Source organism: Tachysurus fulvidraco, chromosome 24 (assembly GCF_022655615.1).
Source record: "Tachysurus fulvidraco isolate hzauxx_2018 chromosome 24, HZAU_PFXX_2.0, whole genome shotgun sequence".
In the NCBI taxonomy this organism is placed as follows: Eukaryota; Metazoa; Chordata; class Actinopteri; order Siluriformes; family Bagridae; genus Tachysurus; species Tachysurus fulvidraco.
This window is the reverse complement of record NC_062541.1, coordinates 12,126,367-12,144,872: the sequence shown is the minus strand read 5'-3', so window position 1 is coordinate 12,144,872 and position 18,506 is coordinate 12,126,367. Positions and strand designations below refer to the sequence as shown.

The 18,506-nt window shown below is 37.0% G+C and overlaps 1 protein-coding gene across 3 annotated transcripts; it reads left to right on the top strand.

Moving 5' to 3' along the window:
• The first annotated feature begins 7,036 nt into the window (after positions 1–7,036).
• Positions 7,037–17,834, top strand: rad21b (RAD21 cohesin complex component b). 3 transcript variants are annotated; one of them, XM_047808053.1, is made up of 14 exons: positions 7,037–7,170; positions 8,425–8,596; positions 8,768–8,897; positions 9,007–9,106; positions 9,324–9,430; positions 10,485–10,694; positions 10,796–10,921; positions 11,007–11,135; positions 12,283–12,506; positions 12,847–12,997; positions 13,436–13,581; positions 14,043–14,204; positions 14,330–14,413; positions 16,081–17,834. In XM_047808053.1, exons 2-14 carry the CDS (start codon positions 8,453–8,455, stop codon positions 16,270–16,272), a joined length of 1,905 nt encoding a protein of 634 aa, XP_047664009.1. In that variant the 5' UTR covers positions 7,037–7,170; positions 8,425–8,452; the 3' UTR covers positions 16,273–17,834. The 3 variants fall into 3 exon arrangements, with proteins under 3 accessions (XP_047664009.1, XP_027031317.2, XP_027031319.1); XM_027175516.2 differs by having other exon boundaries at positions 11,004–11,135; XM_027175518.2 differs by lacking the exons at positions 14,330–14,413; positions 16,081–17,834 and adding an exon at positions 13,676–13,843 and having other exon boundaries at positions 11,004–11,135; positions 14,043–14,180.
• The last annotated feature ends 672 nt before the right edge of the window (positions 17,835–18,506 follow it).

The following is an 18,506-nucleotide window of genomic DNA, read 5'->3' as shown; positions in this document are numbered from 1 at the left end:
TGTGGGGACTCGTATGTGGGGACTCGTATGTGGGGACTCGTATGTGGGGACTCGTATGTGGGGACTCGTATGTGGGGACTCGTATGTGGGGACTCGTATGTGGGGACTCGTATGTGGGGACTCGTATGTGGGGACTCGTATGTGGGGACTCAGAACGCAGAAGTTGGGGCACATAGAATTTGAAATTTTGGACTTTGAATTTATTTTTAGGAGTGAAAACAATTCAAAACTAGTGGGAACTCACAATTCATATGTTGTAAGTCGGTGCTGTGGAATTTGAAATGTTAGATTTTGACATTAAAATTCCAAATTATTTGAAGGTCATTACCTCGTACCTCATAAGTGGAAACTGTGTCGGAACTCGTAAGTGGGAGCTCGTAATTACATACCGGGAAGTATGTATATACTTGTGTATATATATATATATATATATATATATATATATATATATATATGTGTGTATAGTCTAATTGTATAGTTTGTAAATTGTATAGTTTGTATGTATAGTTTAATAGGTATGCATATAAGTCGGTATGCATATAAGTCGGTATGCAAATAAGTCGGTATGCAAATAAGTCGGTCTATGCATCGAACTATGACGTCCGACTTCCGATTACCGACTTCCGACTTACGATTACCGACTTCCTATTAAAAAAATAATTTAATTATAAAAATTATAATTATATTATTAATTAAAAATTATAAATAATTTTTTAATAGAACCTGAAGGTAATGTGTGAATAGTTTTTTGCTAATATTGTTTAATATTGTAAATGTTAATTTACAATTTAAAATACTACAAGTTTGACCCGAGTATCACACCAATTTGTGCCCACATATGTCTTCACTTCACTTCACTTCACTTATAAGACATGTTTCACATGTATAACCATTAAAATGATGGTTAGTCTATGGCTAATTTGATGTCAATTCACAAAACTATGTAGGAATGAATTCATAATTAATTTTATAATTCTTGATTATATGATTGTTTACTTTTTATAAAATTCAGATATTAAATATTTAAATCTAATAAGCACTGTTCTGTGACAGAGTTAGTGAAGAGGAACATCTAATTACAGCACTATAGTTAATTTGTTCAATATTATGGCAATTGTAGTTATAAGTGAGACTAGCAAATCAAGGTAGCTGCTGTCAGTGAAGTGGCACCATGTCTAAACTAAACAACATATCGCCCCATCAGATATAGTTAAAATTTTTTAAAAATATATATATAATTTTTTTTTCTTCTTTTTTTTTTTGCAATTTAGTGTTTTGGTTAAGGATTTTTGTTTCGGATTTAAGTTTGGTTTAATATTTGGATGTTTTATGGTTGTTACACATACATAACCATAAAAGTCTTGCAACATTTTTACCTGCAGGTTTGGTGTCCAAGAAGGTGCTGGGACAATGTTTTATGCTCACTTTGTCCTTAGCAAACATGGGCCGCTGGCCAAAATCTGGCTGGCAGCCCTTTGGGACAAGAATCTGACCAAGGCACATGTGTTTGAGTGCAACCTGGAAAGTAGCGTGGAGAGCATCATCTCACCAAAGGTAAAGTTGAAATTATTACAGTTTGTTCAATTATTACAGTATTATGTTAATTATTTGCAATAAATCAGGCAGATCAATTAAATTTGTATAAATATTGTTATAGTTAATTGTAGTCAATTATAGTTATAATTATACATACATACATATATACGTATATATATGGTATAAACATACACTTGCTTGCTTATAAGTCCAAGCATTTCTGCAAATTGTGGTTAAATCAGTTCAGGTCTTATCATGTTTGGGAAGTTGCCGTTTTAGATTTAAGCATTCAAAACTCAACAATCAGAAGTCGGAAATTGTACAAAAAACTTTGTCGGTAGTTGAAGTCGGTAGTCGGAAGTCAGAAGTCGGAAGTGGGAAATCATAAATTGTTGGTGTTTGGGACGTTGCCTTTTTAGATTTAGACTTTCAAAACTCAAAAATCAGAAGTCGGAAATTGTACGAAAAAACTGAAAGTCGGAACTCGTAACTTGTAAGTGTGAATTCGGAAGTCTGAACTCGTAACTCAGAAGTCAGTAGTCGTAACTCAGAAGTGGGATCTCAGAACTATAACTCGGAAGTGGGAAGTCGGAAATCATAAATTGTTAGTGCTTGGGAATTTGCTATTTTAAATTTTGACATTAAGAAGCCCATCATAAAAACTGAAAACTCATAGCTCAGAAGTCAAAATTGTAAACTGGGAGGTTGAAAAAAATGAAAAACTGGGAGGTCGAAACTCGTAAGTGGAAACTCGGAAGTTGGAACTCGTAAGTGGAAACTCGGAAGTTGGAAGTCGGAATTGGGAAGTCGGAAATCATAAATTGTTGGTGCTTGGGAATTTGCAATTTTAGATTTTGACATTAAGCCCATCATGAAAACTGGAAACAGCTCAGATGTCAAAAATTGTAAATGAAAACTGGGAAGTTGGAACTTAAAAAACAAGTATGCATAGTATTTTGCATACTTTAAAAAGTAAGTCTGACGTTGGAACTGGGAACTTGGAACTTGGAAGTAGGAACTCGTAACGGAACTCAGAAGTCGGAAGTCGGAAGTCAAAAATCAAAAGTCAGATTTGGATGTGTAACTCGGAAGTCGGAACGCGAAAGTGGGAAGTCAGAACTCGTAACTCTTCGGAAGTCGGTAATCGGAAGTCGGAAGTCTGAAGTCAGAAGTCGGTCAAATAGAATGCACATCAAATAGTATGTCGGCAGTCGTAAGTCGGTAATTGTAAGTCGATAATCATAAGTCGTAAGTCGGGAATCGGAAGTCGAAGTCGGCAGTCGGCAGTGGAAGTCATAAATAAGATATGAAAAAATAAGTATGCATACTCAAAAAATTTCCGATTACTGACTTATAACTTCTGATTTCCGACTTCCGATTTTCGACTTCTGACTAGCGACTTCTGAGTTCCCAGTTACGAGTTCCGATTTCAGACTTAGCATACTTATATTTTCATATCTTATTGGGACTTACGATTACCGACTTACGACTTCCTGAAATTTGAGTTTTGATAAAATAGCAAAATCGTAAGCATCAATTTATGATTTCCTACTTCCAAGTTCCCACTTCCGAGTTACGAGTTCCGATTTCACAGTTCTGACTTCCGAGTTCAGACTTCTGACTTCCCAGTTCCGAGTTACCATTATTTGAAAAAATAAATACAAAATAATTTGTATTTTGAATGTCTAAATCCCGGCAACATCCCAAACACCAACAATTTACTTCCGACTTACGAGTTCTGACTTACGATTTCCGCGTCTGAGTTCCGACTTCCCAGTTCCGAGTTCCGACTTCCAAGTTCCCACTTCCGAATTCCGACTTCCCAGTTCCGAGTTCCCATTATTTGAAAAAATAAATACAAAATAATTGGTATTTTGACTGTCTAAATCCCGGTAACATCCAAAATACCAACAATTTATGACTTCCGACTTCTGATTTTTGAGTTCCGACTACCGACTTCCGACTAGTGACTTCTGAGTTCCTAGTTACAAGTTCCGACTTCAGACTTCCTTTTTTTTTTAATAGGTATGCATATAAGTCGGTATGCATATAAGTCGGTATGCATATAAGTCGGTATGCATATAAGTCAGTCTATGCATCGAACTATGACGTTCGACTTCCGATTACCGACTTTCCGACTTCCGATTACCGACTTCCGATTACCTACTTCCGATAACCGACTTCCCACTTCCGACTTCCGACTTCCCAGTTACGAGTTCCGACTTCCGAATTCTGACTTCCCAGTTCCGAGTTCCCTCTTCCGGATTCCGACTTCCCATTCCAGACCTCCCATTTGACTTCCGACTAGCAATTTCTGAGTTCCTAGTTACAAGTTCCGACTTCAGACTTACTTTTTTAAGTATGCATACTTATTTTTATTATATCTTATTTACAACTTACGACTTCTGACCTACGACTTCCGAGTTACGACTTCCGACTTCCCAGTTACGAGTTCCAACTTCCGAGTTCCCACTTCCGAATTCCGACTTCCCATTCCCGACCACCCATTTGACTTCCGACTAGCGACATCTGAGTTCCTAGTTACAAGTTCCGACTTCCCAGTTACGAGTTCCCACTGCCGAATTCCGACTTAACTCATAACTCGTAACTGGGAAGTAGTCAGAACTAGTAGTCAGAACTAGTCGGAACATGCAATTTGAATGCAACTGAATGCCTCAACACTGCTGTTTCTCCACCACCGAAGAGCCCTGAGCATAGCGGCCATCCCATGAATCCTCTGTTTTTATCCACAGTAGAGAAAAATTCCTGGAGAAGAGAATAAAAGACAAGAAAATAAAATGAGACCACTTTGACTAAAAAAAGACTGGTAAGGAAATTTTTGCATGAATGACATCAAATAACGAATATGAACAATTATGGATTTGCAATTATGCTGCATTTAAACCCTTGTGTGGTATCAAATTTTTGTTTTTTTTTTGTTTTTAGTTCTTTTTTATGAACTCCTTTGTGTTTGACTTTGATCGGAATTTTATCTATGTTCATATTCAAGACCCTCACTTTCACCAATAATGCTATGAAATAGTTTGCATTAACAACAAAACGATCACTGTAAAAAAACAACACTAGATTTTAACTTTACATTTCGCGTTGTTTAATATCAAATGATAAATTGCAACATAAATACTTCGCGGTTCATCACTCTCTACTCATACTCAGCCTAATGGTTTAGAGAGTTAGGTTATTCACTTTTCAGCAAAAAAGATTCTGAGACCGGGCTCTTTGATTGACTTCTAAAGCTCCTAATCTGCTCATTGAAGGGCTATTTGACCATGAAGGAGAGTGATGGGGTGCTGCGCCAGATGACCTGGCCTCCACAGTCACCGGACCTGAACCCAATCGAGATGGTTTGGGGTGAGCTGGACCGCAGAGTGAAGGCAAAAGGGCCAACAAGTGCTAAGCATCTCTGGGAACTCCTTCAAGACTGTTGGAAGACCATTTCAGGTGACTACCTCTTGAAGCTCATCAAGAGAATGCCAAGTGTGTGCAAAGCAGTAATCAAAGCAAAAGGTGAACCTAGAATGTGACATATTTTCAGTTGTTTCACACTTTTTTGTTATGTACGTATATAATTCCACGTGTTAATTCATAGTTTTGATGCCTTCAGTGTGAATCTACAAATTTCATAGTCATGAAAATAAAGAAAACTCTTTGAATGAGAAGGTGTGTCCAAACTTTTGGTCTGTACTGTATATATGTATGTATATGTATATATATCCTTGCTATAAACGTATAGTGCCAAAGGTTGTACTTCTGTACTTTGACTTGAGACGAGTTCCAAATGTATGGCCCTAGTGAAAAGTGCTATGTACGCCTTACTCGTACCATTACTGGACCATGAGTGGTCCAGCAAAATCCACACCAGCTGTTTCAAATGGAGGAGATTCGATTACTCTGTCCCTCGGTAAGGGTACGGTGGCCTACTGATATGTGTGTCCGTGTCTGTAACGTTGCGTAAGGCTTAGCCTTAAACCTCTTGCAGACGGGACACTTTCCGACTATCTGCTTAACAAGCTGTCTACCCTTAACCACAATTTGCAGAAATGTTTGGATTTATAAGCAAGCAAGTGAATATACTGCAAATACTTTATACTGCAAATTTGCTAGTTGCATAAGGTGCTCATCACAAAGCTTGCTCACTCCTTGCTCACTGCTAAGGATGTTAATTTAAGATTTAAGGGTCCTCCTCTGTAATGGGACACTGACAAACATGTATGTAATGCTATTTTATGGGAAACTTGACCAGGACATGGATAGTTCTGGATTCAGACTTGCTAAACAAGGCAGATAAGAAACTTAGACAGTCTTACCAAAGTCTTTTTTTTTTTCTAGTCTTTTTTTTTATTTTTTTTTTTACTTTTTTCAAGTTATGATTTATTTTCATTGCAGCATTATGCTGTAAATTACAACATAGGTCATTTTTAAACAAGAGCCAAACTTTAACTTCGTCTTCTTACGGAGGAACCCCAGATTTAGGGGTCATGTCTGGAATACCTAATTCGTGAAATATGTTCATCATTAGGTCCAGGAACAGCTGACTTGGAGCTGGTCTCTCCACCACAGCACTCAGCAGGGTGAACATAGCATTAAAGCAGCAAATGATACTAAAGTAACATTAGATATTATTATAACATTAGAAGTTATTCTAGCAAATCAAGGCAAGCCATATCTACCTGCTGTTTTCAGTGAAAGCCAGGGTGGATTGATCTGCACCATACCAAAACTGATTTGTCACCATCTTCTTAACTTATTTGCTAAACAACCACCCAAAACTTAATTTGCAAAATAACCATCTTCAAAGCTGAATTGCAACATTTCCAAACTGATTTTTTGTTTATATTAATCAAGCTTACGAGTACTAGCATTTGAGTACTTTCTTAAGCAGGTAGGTCATACAAATAGTCATACAAATAGTTCAAAATACATGCATATTTTGTTGTCCAGGGTTCTAAGTTGATCTGTGACATCACTTTCTATGCTTATTTGCTCCAGCTGTTCCTGAATGTTTACTTACTTGGCAAACACACACACACACAAAAAAAGACCACGAACACTTCAAACCTCATTTTCAACTTTAACTTTCTGCTTTATGTGTTAGAAATTTAAGTTCATTTTGTTTCAGTAGATTTGGTAAGAAAATATTGTTAAAGACAGCATTGGAGATTTTTGATTGGTAAGAATATAAACCATCAATATCAATATCTCCAATAATTGAATCTCAAAATCAACTGTGAACTAAATCCAATGTAATTATAATAAAGGTTATGCTACTGAAATCAATTTCAGAGATCTACTGAGATCAATTTCAGCTGATTTCTGCAATAAATCCACCAATAAATCTGGGATAGGGTTGATTCCTGAACTGTACTATGTTCTGTCCACTTAGGATGCAATGGAGACTGTTTACATGGTGCACGCGCGATGAAAGGGGGCGTTTGGGGGATGAGCGCGGCGCCATTTTGTTTGTTTTAGAGAAACTCTAGCGTTACCATAGGAGGAGGAGGAGGAGGAGAGAGAGAGAGAGAGAGAGAGAGAGAGAGAGAGAGAGAGAGAGAGAGAGAGGAAACCCTGGGTACGGTGGCCAAATAAGGAAAGCTACGATAGGAGCGTTTCTTTGTAAGTAATGTTGCGTAATCACAATCAGCCGTGGCAGCATGTAGTATGTAGTAATTACACACTGGTACTTGCTTTATAACTAACTAAAAATCTGCGTTGTTTTCCCTTTAACACCTAGCAGTCGAAGTCGGCTATCGGGCCGAAACGCTAGATTCGCTGTTCGGTATTTTAATGCTCATGTATAATATTAGTAATATGGTTTCCATCAAATACACACAACACTCGCTTTTCTGCAGTCTAAACTGAAGCTAAATATATCTGCAGTGTAAACTAAATGGCTAAATCTGTGGAGTTAGTGTGCAGACCGACATTGTGTTATGAGTTTTCTGCACATGTAACATTACTAACACGCTAAAGCCGACGAGTCTGACAACGAATGTTAGCTGCAGTCATCATCATCATACGCAGCAGTGTGTCCGTCTGCCCAGTCTGTCCAATGTGTCCGTCTGTCCAGTGTGTCCGTGTCTGTCCAATGTGTCCAGTGTGTCCGTGTCTGTCCAGTGTGTCCGTCTGTCTAGTGTGTTCAGTGTGTCAGTCTGTCCAGTGTGTCTGTCTGACCGTGCTGAGCTTGACAAGTAAGACAGGCGTGACACAGACAGGCGTGCGTAGTACACACCTTACACACACACACATTATATATATATATTTATATATATATATATATATATATATATATATATATATATATATATATATATAATATTTATATATAATACTTATATATAAAATACTATAAATATATATTTTAATAAAAACCTGCAGGTAATGTGTAAAGAATGGTCAAATCTCCGAACACACAAACGCTAATATTGTTTTAATGTTTAAATAGATGCTAATAAAAGATTTGTGCCCACATATATCTTCACTTCACTTCACTTGAATGCATGTCACATGTATAACCATTAATATGCTGCCATGGTCTATGGCTAATTTTATGTCAATTCACAAAACTGAATGAATTCAGAATTGGAATGAATTCAGATTCATTTTATAATTCTTGTATTAAGGTTTACTTTTTATAAAATTAAGAAACTATTAAATATTTAAATGTAATAAGCACAGTTCTGTGACAGAGTTAGTGAAAAGAACACAGCAATATAGTTAATTTGTTCAATATTATGGCAATTGGAGTTATAAGTTGAACTAGCAAATCAAGGTAGCTGCTGTCAGTGAAGTGGCACCATGTCTAAACTAAACAACATATCACCCCATCAGATATAGTTAAATTTAAAAAGGCAACATTTTTACCTGCAGGTTTGGTGTCCCAGAAGGTGCTGGGACAATGTTTTACGCTCACTTTGTCCTTAGCAAACGTGGGCCGCTGGCCAAAATCTGGCTGGCGGCCCACTGGGACAAGAAGCTGACCAAGGCACATGTGTTTGAGTGCAACCTGGAGAGTAGCGTGGAGAGCATCATCTCACCAAAGGTAATGTTGAAATTATTACAGTTTATTCAATTATTACAAAGCAAGAACTTATGTTAATTATTTGCAGTAAATCAGGCAGATCAATTAAATTTGTGTAAATATTGTTATAAATTATATATATATTCTATGCAATACATAGTTAATAATATGAGCAATACTTTTTTGGGCTAGGTGAAAATGGCCTTACGCACATCTGGTCACTTACTCCTGGGTGTTGTGAGGATCTACCACAGAAAAGCCAAGTATTTGCTTGCTGACTGCAATGAAGCTTTTATCAAGATCAAAATGGCTTTTCGTCCAGGTAAATTATTGTAATAAATAACCCAAAGATCTGACTAAAAATGCAACATATGCTCACACTTTTCTGGCATACAGGTTGTTTACATGTGACTCTGTCTACACCTATATAGGTGTAGTAGATCTGCCTGAGGAGAATCGTGAAGCTGCCTATAATGCCATCACTTTACCTGAGGAGTTCCATGACTTTGACCAACCGCTTCCAGACCTTGAGTGAGCATGTTTTCAGTTCACTAGTACAAGTACTAGTACACCTCAGTATTTGTATTTTTTAATATTGTATTTCTGTTATACACAATTAAACATACTTATTCCATAAATGTTTTAAAATATTATTGTAAAGTATTATTATATAAAAAATATTAACATAAAATATTATTGTATTACTGTTACTATTGTAACAGTTATGCACTTGATCTGTTTTGATCAGTGATATAGATGTTGCCCAGCAGTTTACCCTGAATCAGTCTCGTGTGGAGGAAATCACCATGCGCGAGGAGGTGGGCAACCTGAATTTACTGCAAGAAAATGACTTTGGTAAGACTGTCTAATTTTCTTATCTGCCTTGTTTAGCAAGTCTGAATCAGAAGTCAGAACTATCCATGTCCTGGTCAAGTTTCCCATAAAATAGCATTAAATACATGTTTGTCAGTGTCCCATTACAGAGGAGGACCCTTAAATCTTAAATTAACATCCTTAGCAACATGACAGGAGTGAGCAAGCTTTGTGATGAGCATGAGTAGCACCTTATGCAACTAGTAAATTTGCAGTATAAAGCAAACATTCACTTGCTTGCTTATAAATACAAACATTTCTGCAAATTGTGGTTAAATCAGTTCAGGTTCATTTATGCAGTTAACGTATAAACTACACTAGGGTTCTTGTGTTAATTCTTTTTTCTTTCTCCCCAGTAGGGTTTTCTTGTTAGCAATGTTGGCAGTTCTGAAAAAAGAATCCAATTAATCACAAGACAAAGCAAGAACTTTCAGAGCACCCAAATGAAGCCAAGTAAGGCTAACATAAATCTTAGTGAAAATGGAGAGATATTTGAGGGCAAACCTTGTAAGAAGACATTAATGATGCCTACAATGATGCGTTGCTTGCAAGGCAAATTATACATAAACATTCACTGAGCACTTTATTAGGTACGTGTGCACCTACTCACTCATCAGCTCCACATAGGGTAGAATGCATAAAATCATGCAAATACAGGCCTTTGGGTCCCAGAAACCAAAGAACTTGGCACCAACAGCATGTCTACATTCCAGGCTGGTGGAGGTGCTGTGATGGTGTGGGGAAATGATTTCTTGGCATGCTTTAAACGAATTAATCAATATGTACTTAAATGCCAGAACCTATGAGAGTATTGTCGCTGACATTGTGTCTGGAAATTGGCAGAACCTATCTGCTCATTTTAATAAAGTATCCTTTCTATGGTAGCAACATATTTATAGGGTCAAAGATGACATTTAAAGCAGTCTGTTGTTAAAATTTATATACAAATACATCTCACACAGCCACATCAATATTCAGCCTCTTCAATACAGCTCAAAATAACCTGAACCCTGAGACTGCAATTTTAAATCCTCAGCTGATTTTGGGATGGATGATCGAGAGATGATGCGTGAGGAGAGTGCATTTGAGGTGGACATCATCCATGGAGCTTCTGCCTCCAACTTGCTTCTGGAACCAGAGTCTACCAGCAGTCAGATGACAGATAAATCCAACCACCTGGAGTATGACCAGTATAAAGATGACTTTGGAGATAACCCAATGGAGAGCAGTGAGGGAGGCATGCTAGGTAAAATGTTCGCTGTCATTATATTTATGTAATATTTATATCATATAATATTTACTTATATAGTAATTGGTCTGTTATGCAGCTTCTTTTTGTTCTTTCAGTGGACAAGCTCCTCAGTAATGAGGATGGGGGTGGTATTTTTGATGACCCACCAGCCATTACTGAAAGTGTCATGATGCCACAGGATCATGGCGGAGATGATGACGATGATTTTGACAACCTGTCCCGTAAGAGATATGAAATGTATTTGTGAGGTTAAGGTGTTCTGGTGTAGGGAATAACTGAGATTGTTTGTGGATGTGTGAACAGCAGCAGGAGGTCCAGACAGTCCAGAATCTGGGCCTGTGGAGCAGCTTCCCACAATGACAGACCAGACAGAGCAGACCACACTGGTGCACAATGACGAAGAGACCTTTGCTCTTGAGCCTATCGACATCACAGGTGAAATGATAAACTATAGATTATCATTTCTGAAACCAAGACTCCAAGCATTAAGCAACACTTAGGTGCAACCAGCTACTTAGTTACGTGATCTGACACAGAAAAATTGGTGTTCAAATCAGGCCTTAAAGGATTTAAAATCAGTATTTACATGTTTTTCTTTCATATTCTTCATTCTAATTTCCAACCCAAAATGTGCAAGGGTCGCTCACAAGCATCGTTCATTCTGAACAAAATGACAGATTACCGTATTTTCCGCACTATAAAGCGCACCGGATTATAAGGCGCACCTTCAATGAATGGCCTATTTTAGAACTGTTTTCATATGAAAGCCAAGTGTGTGACTCATAGGGCGCACCGGATTATGAGGCGCATAGAATAGAAGATACTGCAGTAAAACGTTTGACTGGGTTTGCGTTATGCATCCACTAGATGGAGATCTGTTGCATGTCAATAAAACAGTCAGATAAAGTCAAACTTTGCTCTGACAACTCCGTTCACTCCCATGGTAACTTTGTTCAATCGTTGATGTGCATATTAACAATATCTCTCGGCCTTGCTCACTCTTCTCCCAAACGTGGAGGGGAACTTTTCCCTAATTCAGTAAACACGTAGTAAAAGAAACAGTCTGATACACTCTGCGTCGTAAGCGTGTCTCTTGAAAGGTGTGGGACTGTGAGTAAGCACAGTACCGGTGTTTACTGACTACGGTAGTCGTAATGCTGCAAGCGGTGCGGCTTTGTAGTTTACCAGTCGTACTGAAACATTTTATTATTATTAAATTGTTTTTATTGGTTTTTTCATACTGAAACATTTTGACAGAGCGCCTTGATCCATATACTGTATATGGCGCTCCGGATTTATAAGGCGCACTGTCGTTTTTTGAGAAAATTAAAGGCCTTTAAGTGCACCTCATAGTGCGGAAAATACTGTAAAAGTACTGACACACTATTTTATCAAACAGTGAAAACAGGTTTTTATATGTCTGTGTGATTATTATGATTTAAAAAAAATCAACATGTTATCAGCCCTGTCTGTCTGAGTGAGTGCTCGTTAGTAATTGTGAATATTTCACCTTTTCATTACTCCAGTGAAAAATAATTCTTACATTTCTGACACTAACATGGTTCATTTATTTATTTAACAGTCAAGGAGACCAAAGCTAAGAGGAAAAGGAAGCTGATTGTGGACAGTGTGAAGGAACTGGACAGTAAGACCATCCGGGCTCAGCTGAGTGATTACTCAGACATTGTCACCACTCTGGACCTGGCTCCTCCTACTAAGAAGCTGATGATGTGGAAGGAGACAGGAGGGGTGGAGAAACTCTTCTCCCTGCCTGCTCAGCCACTGTGGAATAGCAGGCTCCTTAAGGTCAGGAGGACAAAGTGAAAACCACTAGGGTTGTTAAAGCTAATTCATTTATAATAAAAATGGGAAAGTTTCTCTTACAGGGTCTACAGGTCCATTAATTTGTCCTATATGGAAATGTAGTGTCTTAGCCCTTCTCATTTATTTTCAACGCAGTCGATCCTACAAAATTAATAGCACAAATAATAGCACAGATTCACATTCATATCTGTGTTTTACATGCTACAGAAAACACAATTTACTGAGATCCTCTTATGGCATTTGTGGTAAATTTTCAGTAAATTGTCTTTTCTGTAGCAACCTTTAATGTTGAATCTGAATTACCTGTGTTTTATTGCTCTAGATGTTCACACGGTGCCTGACTCCACTTGTGCCAGAGGAGCTAAGGAAGAGAAGGAAGGGTGGAGAGGCTGACAGTCTGGATGAGTTTCTCAAAGACCTGGAGAACCCAGAGGTGCCAAGAGAGGAGTCTCTGTCACAAAGAGACATAATAGGTAAAAACCAATTGTATTTCAGACACAGAAGAGTGATTATATTAAGGATGAAGCTGAGAATTTAGGGCTAAGATCAGGTCCAAAATATCACACCACAATATTTTTCTTTTTATAAGATATATATATATACTGTATTATTATATTTTATAATTATTACCCTTTAAATGTGTCGTCAATACTAAATTTCTCCTTCCACTTGGTAGCTGTAGCTAGAGAAGGGTGGGAATATACTTTACTTAAATATACTTGATGTATAATGTGTGCATGTGATGAAGCAGCAGCATTGTGAGCAGCACTGATCACATACTCACCAGTGTCCTCTATGTTCATCTGACAGACTTGCATCAGCCACCTTGCATTTGGCTACAAAAAAGCAAATGCAATTAATCTTTAAAATTTATCTTCATTGTATTTGACTTTGTGCATGTGTGACTTCAGATCAGACCATCCTCGAGGAGCCCAATGTGTTGCAGGCCTCTGCCATGGAGGGCAGTCGGACCACTCTGGATGAGTCAGTCATGCCTCCTCCCTCCAACCACCGAGGCCAGAAGCGCAAGGTTCAAGACACAGAGCCTGCTCTGCCTGTGAGTGTCCTTGCTTTCAGAATCCATTGTAACTGCCTTTTAAATATCACTCACAAAATATCACACTTTAATTTTGTTCTGATCAAATGTTCAGTCTAGCTGCCAGCTAGCTCAGTGGTTAAAGATTTGGACTACTTATCGGAAGGTCATGACTTCGAATCCCAGGTCCACCAAGCTTGTGACTTCAGATCAGACCATCCTCGAGGAGCCCAATGTGTTGGCTGGGCTGGGCCCCTTAGTTGTATAAATTGAAATTAAAAATGTAAGTCACTCTGTATAAGGGTGTCTGCTAAATGTAAATGTTATCTATGATTCAGTTAATTTAATTTTCAGATGGGAACTGGTAAAAATAAATTTTTACTTATAGTCAGGATGAGTCAGGGTTTAATGGTTAGTAGTGGCTAACAGTGTAGGTTGATCCCTAAATTGTTTTGTGTGTGTGTGTCTCTGTCTGTTTATAGATGCTGGAGGATGATCGTTCTTCTATTGTGTCCACACGGCTCAACGTGCAGCAAGTCGAGCTCCCTCCAGAAGAACCTGCTAACATTTCCCAGCTCATCCCTGAGTTTGACCTACTTGGAGAGAAGAACAAAGACAAAAAGGATGATGATGAAGAAGAAGAGGTGAGTGTTATTGGGTAATGCTGAGAAACTTCATTAATTAATTAATGCTATTTTAGAATTATAATTATATATTGTTCTGGTAGTTTTTTATTCTGCAAAATTGAATTTGTTTCCCTTTCTATTAGGAAGAGGAGGGCCAAGGTGGAGACCTGGATCAGGAGGAGAGAAGATGGAATAAGAGGACACAGCAGATGCTACATGGCCTGCAGGTACGGCTAGGGTTTGTCAAGGGGGATGTTGTGATTCTGTGTCTGTCAGATAACACAAAGCTTTATGGCGTTACCTGAAAATCAGGGGACTTTCGCAGACAAATTAATATCAAGTTAGGTCATGTTATGTTGTATTCTGTAGTACAGATCTATGATGTATGTACATGATGTATAACACTGCACTAATTCACATTGTGAATACATTGTGGATACGTCTGTTCTGAAGTTTGTTGCTATTACTTTTCTAAGCGATCCGAGTTCCGGTACTTCCGGTACTGGGTCTCAAGTGGCCTTTTTTCCCATAGACTCCCATTATAAACTTTGGGGCTCCTTTGGAACTCAGCCAGCTCCTTTTCTCTGAACAAGTAGTTTTAAATTGGTGTACCGACTGGCCTTTCGGTTGTCCCGCAGCCCCGACCCAAAAATATGCAAAATCAAAAAACCTTTTACAACATGGACATATCACTCAGACACTCAGAATAATGAGGGGAACTTCCTTACGGGTATTCTGATGACGTCACGTGATGTCACGTCACGCGATGTCATGTGAAAATTAAAATTAGCACAACATGGACTTGTGACACATCAAAATACTCACAATGAGGAGAACTTCCTCAAGAGTATTCGGATGACATCACATGCTCGGTAAACATCACAAGAGAGAGAAAAAGTTCAGAGAAAGTAAAGATTGCCCTGGTGCTCAAATGAATGTTCTGAACATGTAAAGATTGGGCAGCTTCAATTTGTCCACTTTCCTCCAAATGTTTTGGCACCTGAGCTTTCTGTCTACTTGCTTTCAAAAGTAACACTGACCCTTATGTCCACTCTCCTCCAAAAAGTACCGGCCTTTGTGAATACTTGCAACGTCAAAGCCAACATCAAAGTTTGTCGCAATGAACTTTACAAATCTAGTTAATCATTGTTTCCTAAAAGAAAATATGGAAGTTAGCAAAACAGTGCTAGTTTAGTATATTAATTTATCTGAGAAATATGATATGCAGGTATGAAGCCAAAGCAGATTCTACAGAACACTGTAATCCACACAAAACCAGCATAAGGGATGTACTCCTAAATCTCAAGTGAACAGAAAGTCACTCCAAAGTGAGATGGCTAACGGTTGTAGTACTTTTGTTGAGGAGGAGGATTCTGTATCCATCAGTGGTTATTATGATTAACTAAAGCTTTTACATATCATAATACTTCAGGATAAAAACTTGCACTTTGTTCCTATAAAATTATTTTCCATTTTATTTAGTTTGTCCATGCAGCCTTTGGGTGTGATACCAGATCAAACCAGACGATGACGCTGTTGGATAATTTAATTCGTTAAACAAGAAACGTTACCTAATGAAACGTAATTATGACCTAATGAAATTCTGTAGGAGTCATGGATTACATTTCGATTTTACTTTATTTCAATTCAGACTAATTGGATCAAAATTTAGACATGGTTAAAATGGCCATGAGAATGAAAGGGAATCAACAAACACAATTTGTCTTATTTACCCAGTGCTTTTGATGTCTCCTTATTCCTTCTAATTAATCAGAGTCTAGTGAGTTAGGTCAAGTGGTTTAACTTGCAAGGGCATATTTTCACAACTAGTTTATTTTTCTTCATTTCAATATAAGTATCCCTCATAACAATCCCTCGTGCTCTGTCTGTATAGAGGGTGCTCGCCAAAACAGGAGCAGAATCAATCAGTCTGCTAGACCTTTGCAAGAACAACAACAGGAAGCAGGCAGCAGCCAAGTTCTACAGTTTCCTAGTGCTGAAAAAGCAGCAAGCGGTGGAGCTGACACAGGCTGAGCCTTACAGTGACATCATTGCCACTCCTGGTCCCAGATTTCACATCATATAATCTACACCACAACAGTCAATTGACACTGGCAGATATTTTTATCTTTCTTTTGTTTTTTTTATTGTAAATGACCTGTTACATCTACCTTTCTGTTTATTAAAGTAGATGAGTTTTTTATGAGGTTTTGGATTTTTGGTTTAATGTAGAATCATGCTGCAAGTGCAGAGCAAAAGTATAGTTTATGGATTTTAGCATTTATATTAAAGCTGATGCTCATTTATTTTTAAGGTGGTTTCAGCCTCTTCCCTTAATTAATAATATTTTGTCAGCTAATTTCTAATTTATATTTGTGAATGGATTAGTTTCACACATTTTGCATGTTTCATATAGAATGTCACCTGATATATAATGGTATGTTTTCCTTGTACCACTAATTTCACCTTTATATAAGGTAACAAGTGCTTGAACACCAAAATAATAACATTAATTGACTACATACTGAAAAAATTGTGTTTCTAGTGTGGAAACATGCCTATTCTTAATGCCCATGTTTTCGTAGGGGTTTAAAAAGAGAGAAAGTTCAGATTGCCCTGGTGCTCAAAGAGCATGAATGTTCTTAACATGTAAAGAAAGGGCAGCTTCAATTTGTCATGTAGACAAAGCTGAAATGAGACTGATAGTTCATAACTGTGATATATAATAGATTAAATAATATATTGAGATTGTGCCATTTATTTTAAACGGTTTTTCACCCATTTCATCCATTGTCATGCTTGTCTGTTGTCATCTGTTGCAAGTGTTACAGAAATGGCAACTATTCAAAAGTATTTATCTTCTGTGATAATTATGTCCTGTTACAGTACAGCTTTTTGTTTAGGCATATTTACTAGTAAATTTCCATTCTGCTTGTCTATATGGAAACTGTTGAAAATACCACAGTATTACAGTCACACTTTGTTATTGATATTGTTGCCTGTAGCCTGTATATGATACATGTGTTATCTAATTTTTGTAATAAAATGTTGGGAAAAATGTAAACATTTAAATGCCATCATAAAGCTTACTTAGGAACAGTTGAAAACTGTACTGTTATAGCATTTTGTGCTTCCAAGTTTGTAAATTCGTACAAGAACCACATATGGGTGTGATGGTCAGGTGGCCATAAACATTGTGTGTACTTATTCCATATAGTGTTGTTCTGTTAAGTAAAATAACTTATTAAAATTGATTATTTTTAATACAATAAAACATTTGAGAACATGTAAGACAGACATGTCAAACTCAAGGCAATGAAGTTGCCTAGCCCCAAACATAAACAAACTAGCAAGCAAAAAATGATGCCAAGCATCTGACTCGGCCAAAATGGCATGAGAGAGAAAATTAAATAAACCAATTTTTGGTTGTTTTTAAAAAACAAAATTGGCAGTTTTCTAAAATCCAAATGTAATGATTTGCAAATTTTCTCATTTTACTTTAAAGTATTGTTGTTGAAAAAAAAAAATAACATTAATTTCTTTTTTGAGGAAAAACTATTCTACTGGCTGTTCGAATTCACATTTCTGTAATCATGGAATTGTTTTGATTTAAATGTTGAATAAATGATAATCTGCTTTGGCCCGGAACTTAGAAACATGTTTTTAATTTCAGCTTTTTCTGTGATTAACACCCCTTCTAGCTACTTCACATTCTTTGCTTTTCCTGCATCATCTACATATTTAATTCTTTTCCAACAGTGACTATATGATGTTGAGATCCAACTTTTTATACCGAGAACTGTCACCTTTTAACAAAAGGTGCAAACACTTATAAATACATGGGACATTGATAAATAAATAAATAAATAATGATAAATAATCATTTACACCAAAAATTGTGAACGAATTGTGTACCTTTTAGACTGTTGTAAATGCTCAAGAGACAAATAAGGAAAACGGAACACCTAAAACATAAAAAAGAAGTTCATCAGCCAGGTAAAAACAAAGAAGAATCAAGAGCATGTAAACTTTTAAACTGCATCTTGTAAATTCAGTTATTATTTTGTCTTACGGACTATATGTAAAAATATTTTATATTAAATAGCTTTTATTTTAAATAATGGCAGAAATAGAAAAAAAGTTATTACCTCAGTTGTAATTTATAGTAAGATTACTTGTTAGTAACCCTTTTTGGAGCAATATGAAAATAATCATGATCAAAATAACGAAACTGTATCAGTCTGTTCACAATTATAAAGACAATTTCTATAGACAAATTACTACTTAAACTGCAGGTGATGTTGAAAATAACTGAATGCT

Excerpts from the sequence above, each read along its gene's own strand:
- rad21b (XM_027175516.2), top strand. The coding sequence starts at position 8,453 with ATGTTTTACGCTCACTTTGTCCTTAGCAAACGTGGGCCGCTGGCCAAA. Across the intron at positions 9,107-9,323 it reads CAACCGCTTCCAGACCTTGA|TGATATAGATGTTGCCCAGC; the intron begins GTGAGCATGTTT and ends TGTTTTGATCAG. Across the intron at positions 9,431-10,484 it reads ACTGCAAGAAAATGACTTTG|CTGATTTTGGGATGGATGAT; the intron begins GTAAGACTGTCT and ends TTAAATCCTCAG.